The sequence below is a fragment of the Canis lupus genome, chromosome 1, assembly GCF_048164855.1.
Source record: "Canis lupus baileyi chromosome 1, mCanLup2.hap1, whole genome shotgun sequence".
Taxonomy (NCBI): Eukaryota; Metazoa; Chordata; class Mammalia; order Carnivora; family Canidae; genus Canis; species Canis lupus.
The window spans coordinates 5,899,535-5,905,534 of NC_132838.1; the positions used below are offsets into that span (position 1 = coordinate 5,899,535).

At 43.2% G+C, this 6,000-nt stretch overlaps 1 protein-coding gene across 6 annotated transcripts in view; it reads left to right on the plus strand.

Annotated features, from left to right (window-relative positions):
• Nucleotides 1-5,204, plus strand: part of FBXO15 (F-box protein 15) — a 47,529-nt gene extending 42,325 nt beyond the window's left edge. For 4 of the 6 annotated variants that reach the window (XM_072820002.1, XM_072820019.1, XM_072820030.1 and 1 more), the window contains one exon: nt 4,835-5,204. In XM_072820002.1, the coding sequence (XP_072676103.1) occupies nt 4,835-5,101 (267 nt within the window). In that variant the 3' untranslated portion in view covers nt 5,102-5,204. Of the gene's footprint in view, nt 1-3,145; nt 3,239-4,834 lie in introns of all 6 variants that reach the window. The other 2 variants (XR_012028039.1, XM_072820042.1) reach the window with 2 other exon arrangements.
• The last annotated feature ends 796 nt before the right edge of the window (nt 5,205-6,000 follow it).

Sequence of the window (6,000 nt, forward strand, 5' to 3'; positions counted from 1 at the left end):
TACAAGTACAGACACCTTGTGAGAATAGTTACCAATGATGATTGAGATTGAGAGCAGTGCTATCATTGACTGTTTTTTTTTCATTGACTGTTAAAATCAGTTAATTATCATTAAGTATTATCTCTTAAGCCACTTGCTATTTGATACAATGAACTGCTTTATTGATTCTATTTATTTGTAAACAAATATTTTAATTTTGGTACAGATTATTTTTATCATATACATAAGAATATTGTTTCACATCTTGAAGAGCACAGACTTGTGTTTTTCAATGGGTCTTATAAAAATATGAACTAAAATAAAATGTTAAAGCCAGAGTAGACCTTGAGGTCCAAGAAAGGTAGAATACAGATATGAAAGACTTAAATGTGTCCATGTGATTATAAAAATGATGTCATTTGTTCTGTGTTTTTTTGTTGTTTGGAGCAGGATGAGAGCAGGGTGAGGGAAGTGTAGTAATTCTACAAAGAAACAAAGCTTTATCCTAGCTCTCACAGCCTCTGGTGGGACTTTATGTCAGGTAGACTAAGCTGTGTAACAGACCATCCTAAATAGCATTTTAGCTGCAAATACAGGGACAGATTTTTTACAGCAACCAGAAGCTGAAGGTGCAGCTTCAGAATGAGCTCCAGGCAGTGATTCTATAGGTTGCTTGACCAACGTGACTCACGTGTGCAGGTTTCTAACAGAGTGGCTTGATCTGCAAATGGGGCTGTGAGTCCTTGAAGTCAGGCATGAACTGCCTGTTCCCACACACTTTTTCCCTGCAGTTCCCTCTCCCAGCTGGGCTTTGGGAGGAGGTGGAGCGGGGCTGCACAGCTGACCCTCCCCTGTGGGCCTGCGGTTCATGATTTGGGGTTTGGTAGTTAAGACTGAGATGTCCTCAGAGTTTTTCAAGAAAAAAAGTGGAGGTAAGTGATGTCCTGTCCCTTCTGTTTGCTGCACAGATCAGGAATTTCCCTCAAGCATCTGATCAGTGTAACTATAGTGAAACTCTAAAACATGTGTTAAGAAATTGCTCTAGAGTTAAAAATATTTCATAAATGAGGGTAAATGGTAAAAAAAGTTTCTTATATATACATAACTATTAAAAGCCAAAAAGCTAAATCTCCTGTTTGTTGTGGAGATTGTATAAGTAGTGTCCCGGACAGAGCCTCCTGACACTGTTGTTCACACCATCAGGGACAGGTCTGTTTGAAAGTGTCACCCACATCAGTGATTCTGGGTCCAGGCCAGAAAGCAAAGAAGTGCTATGAATGATCATGATAATGACAGGTGGAGGAGCTGCCGTTGCACTGTGGTATTTGATGTGGTGTGTGGTCTCACCGGTGGGGAGCTGAGGTCCTCCTGGTGTATTGTCGCCAGAGGATTTCTTTCCATCAGAGGAGTGTGAGGGCTGTCAAGCTAACGCTTGCTGCCACTGAGGCCATTCAAATCACATGTATCTGTAGCCTGATGCCTGGAGTCCAGCGTCAGCAACTCATCGTTTTATACGGGGGATTACTCAACCTTAAACATTTTTAAAAAATCACGTTAAAAACTGATCAGTATTTTTTTTACCTTTTAAAAGTCAGATTATGATCTCAAATACATTTTAAAGATGCCTGCAGTGGCTGCTGTTGGTTATGAGTCCACGCAGGCCAGCTGCTCTATAACTGGTTGCCATGCTGTTTTACAAACTCGTTTTGAGTAGCCAGGGTAGTCGCCCCACTGCAGTCTTCAGTAGAATTCAGTGTAATTCAAAATGAAACACTCTCCTGCTCTGCCTTCCCTCCATTCCTATCAGAAGTGCTGGTTGGTGGAGTTTCCTTTGTTAAGGCTTTTCTTATACCTGTTCCTAGTGCTTCGTCCTTTCATGCCTTCCTTGGCATTTTTTTGTGTTATTTTAATATTACTTCTAAATCTATGTGGAGCTTGGTATTGGTTGTAATCCAAGCTAGATATTTTAGTATAACTGTGGTTGTGCTTTATGCAAGTGAAGTCTGCTGATGGGTGTGTCACAGTTCAGTGTGCAGTGGTGGCTGTGCCCTCCCTCCCCCCAGGAAAGATGCCCTAGCAGGTTTGCTGGTGGTGCTGCAGTGACCTGGGTGATTCCAGGAGTAAGCACCTTGGGAGGAGCCCAACGCCCCACTCCTTGCCCTTGGATTTTGCAGAGTTCATTGGTCAGTGAGGGGTAGGTAAGAAGAACAGACAGACTCCCTTAGGGAAGGTGAGTTCTGCCTACTGCATAGGTGTGCATGTTTCTAGAACTTTGTGCTGAAAGAGATCGATTTAGGGAAGGGTAGTTGGAAACATACTTATCTTGAGGAAGAAGGCAGAAGGTGAGTGGAGGAAGGTTGGGGGGTGTCTAAAATACCTCTCCTTCTCTCTCCTTGCCCCGGCCCCCAGGATGGAAGTGATTTCTTATGGAGAAGGGACCAGATGGAGAAGGAGCTGCCTTGTGCAGACACAACTCTCTCTGGCAGCTGAGGGGCTGAATGCAGCCAGAGTAAGCCATTTGCTGAGGAGTGCAGGGCTTGCGAGTGGCATCCTTGTGGAAGAGTTCTTACACCTCTTGACTGCTCCTCCTGAATTTCCTTCTCCACCTCCCTCTGGAATGTTGGGGCAGCCCAGGGTGTCACCTTCTCCTCCATGGTCTCCTCCTTGCTCATGGTTCTAGCCACTGTGCCTGTGCTGCTGGATTTTGATGAGGTTTAAGTAACAAAACCAAGAGACTGCTAAACCAGTAGTTAAGATAATGAAGAGCACTGGGGTAGAGAAAGGTGTGGGTCCACAGGACCGCTGACTGGATGTATTATCCTGGGCATCGACGTGGAAGCCACGGAGCTTCCTTCATCAAATGGCCATAATGGTAGCTGTTTATTCCTGAAGGACTCCTGCTGCCTAAGCACAGAGACACATTTTAGCCCCCGGGAATGGCTTTGGTCCCTCTGTTCTCAGCCCCCATGAGCCCTCCTCTGTGGTCTGTGAACTGTGGTCCCTGCTCTGCTAGAAACAGAGGGTGTGGTGGAATGGGCTCTCATTGGGCTGATGTGTACTGTTCCAGGACCTGGAGAGCCATTGGGAGCAAGGTCTAGTGTTGGGCTCCTCAGGCTGCCCTGCTGGGTGGCCCCCACCTCATGTGGTCTGCTCTTTCCACTGTCAGGGCTGAGGATGTTTCGTGTTCGCTGTGTCTTCACTCAGGTCTCCTCCAGAAGTGGGAACCACTTCACATCACTCATTTACTAGACCATCTCAGGTTGGTTGTTTGTTTTTGACTTTTGGAATGTTTGTATTCCTTAAATTTCTCTATGAGAAACATTTTTTGGAGTCAGGACTCATTTAGTCCAAATGGTGAGTGCTCTTGGCCATATTTGATTGTGTATAGATCTCTGAAAGCAATGTTTATGCTGATACCTATAATATTTTATATATTTCTCTATGTAGGTATCTATAATACCTGTATCTATAATTAGGTTGATATTGATAGGTTCATTTTATGCTGATATCTAAGAGTAAGCTTTATATTCCAATTAATAAAACACTAACACAGGGCACAAGTCATGGCAAAAAATGAGCCAAGATTTTAGCCTTGATACTACTTCATAATTTCTTGAGAAATATAGTTAATTCTTGAGTATTAAATAAAGTAGTAGATGTAAATGCTTGGATTAGCATCTGACGAATAGAACATGTTAAAAAAATATAGCTAATGTGATACACTCATGTTCATTTCATAGCAGCATTATTCACAGTAGCCCAAAGATGGAAGAAACCCAGGTGTCCCCCGGCAGGTGCATGGGTAGCCACAACTTGGTGTCCAAATACCATGGAATGTTGTCTCCTGGAAGGAGATTCTAGCACATGCTACAGCATGGGTGAACCTTGAGGGCATTATGTTAAGTGAAATAAGCCAGACACAAAAGGTCAAATACTGTAGGATTCCAGTTGTATGAGGTACCATACAAGGTACCAGTTTACAGAGGCATTGAGGAGAATGGTGGTTCTCAGGGGCTGGGGAGATGCAAGGAGGGGCAGTTATCGTTTCATAGGTTCCAGAGTGTTGGTCTTGCAAGATGAAAAGAGCTCTGGGGGTAGGTGGTGCTGATAGCCACACAGCAGTGTAAATGTGCGTAATGCCCTAAGCTGTATGCTTAAAGATGGTTACAATGGCAAAGTTTTGTTGCATGTGTCTTCCCATAATTAGAAAATAAATTTAAAACTATAGCTCATTAACAATAATCACTATCAGCATCTCCCTCTGATTCAGGTCCCCGTGGCACTTGAGATGCAGCTGGTACTTCTCCCCAGACCCTGCTCTTCTGCAGCAGTGGCGGAGGGAGTAGGAGGTTAGCACCCCCTTCTCCCTCACCCTCACCTCCAGATACCAGATTCTCCTCAGTGTCAGTACTTCTTCCCTCTCTGCCCTATGAGTTACTACCACCGACAGTTGAGGGCTCTTAGCACCACTTCACTGGCATGTAACAATAACCATCATTCCTGTGCTGTTCTCGCTGCCCCCCCACCCCGTTTTATTGCTCTTTTGTGTATCGGACGTGCATTTATTGGCACGGGTGGAGGTGAGGAGGGGCAGCCAACCTGCCACCCTCATGACCCCGTTGCCCCCCAGCGCCCAATTCCTGAGACTTCCAGCACTTCTTGCTCTCACAGTCTTGGTGTGGGCCCTGCCTTCTTGTGTAATTCTGCTCTCTCTTCTCTCCTCCCTCTTCTTTCACTTCAACCTTCATGACGAGGCTTAATTTATACATTTATACATCTATTACTTAAACTTGTAAATCAGGTCCAGTTGGCCCTTTTGTCCTTTCACTTATGAATATTTATGTTTATTTTGTAGAGTTGTTCTATAATGGACATAACTCTTTTGGACGAATATGGGAAACCCTTTTGGTGTCTCAGTTCCCCTGTTTGCATGAGATCTTCTGTGCCCTCTGATGGCCCTAACTTCTTGGGACAGACTTACTGTGTTGACTATGTGGACTCGGAAGGCAAAGTGCACGTGGAGCTGGTGTGGATCAAAGAGACAGAAGAATACTTCATCGTGAGCCTGGTCCTTTACCTGAAGATAGCAAAAATAAACCACTGGTTTGGGACAGCATACTAAGTATTGCCTGGGGGTGGCAAAATATTGCTGCTGTTTGTTTATTTTGAACTAACTGGTTTTGTTCTTGGTGTTGGAAATTGAAATAAAGCAGTTATCTGTTTGATGCTTTTTCTTTCACATTAGAAATTATGATCCCTGGGCCATTTTAAAGTTTATGTTCAGAGAATTTAAGTTAAATTTTAAAAACATGAAATAGCAAATCCCAATGAAAATTCATATAAAATAAGAAAAAAGATACTTCTGCCCTTAGAATTTAAAAGACAAGGAATTCTGCTTAAGCATGTGATCATGGGATCACTGTGTGTATGTGTGTATGTGTATGTGATCACTCCATGCATGTGTATGTGTGTGCACACGTGTGTATGTAGGTGCACGTGTGCGATCACTGTGTGTGTGTGTGTGTGTGTGTGTGTGTTGTATGGGTAGAGGGTTTTTTTTTTTCTTTATTGGCTAGAACCCAAAATGCAAAAGTGTATTTAAATATGAACTCCATGGTATCTGTTAAAATGAGAAAGTGCTGTATTCATGGCATTCAGCAGCTGCATTATTATTTAATGAAACTAAAGGAGACAGGTGCCTACCTCACAAGGTAAGATGTATCTGAAATCATCAGAAGCAACTGTTACTGCTTAAAAGAGCAAAGTGTGATACGAATGCAGTGAAGACTCCCAGCTTGACAAAAGTGGAGACCAAGACCCCCCTTCTTTAGTGGTGCACATTCTCCTGCAGCTTTCTAAGAAAAGTGACGTGGGAGACAATTTTGGATGCATGAATTCTGAAAATGTCTGATGGATTTAATTTGGGTTTAAATTAAATTAGAATAGTTTAATTGGGTACAAACTGTAGGATGACAAATATTTTCTCTTAGAACGTGGAGGCAGTTTTCTCACGCTTGTCTA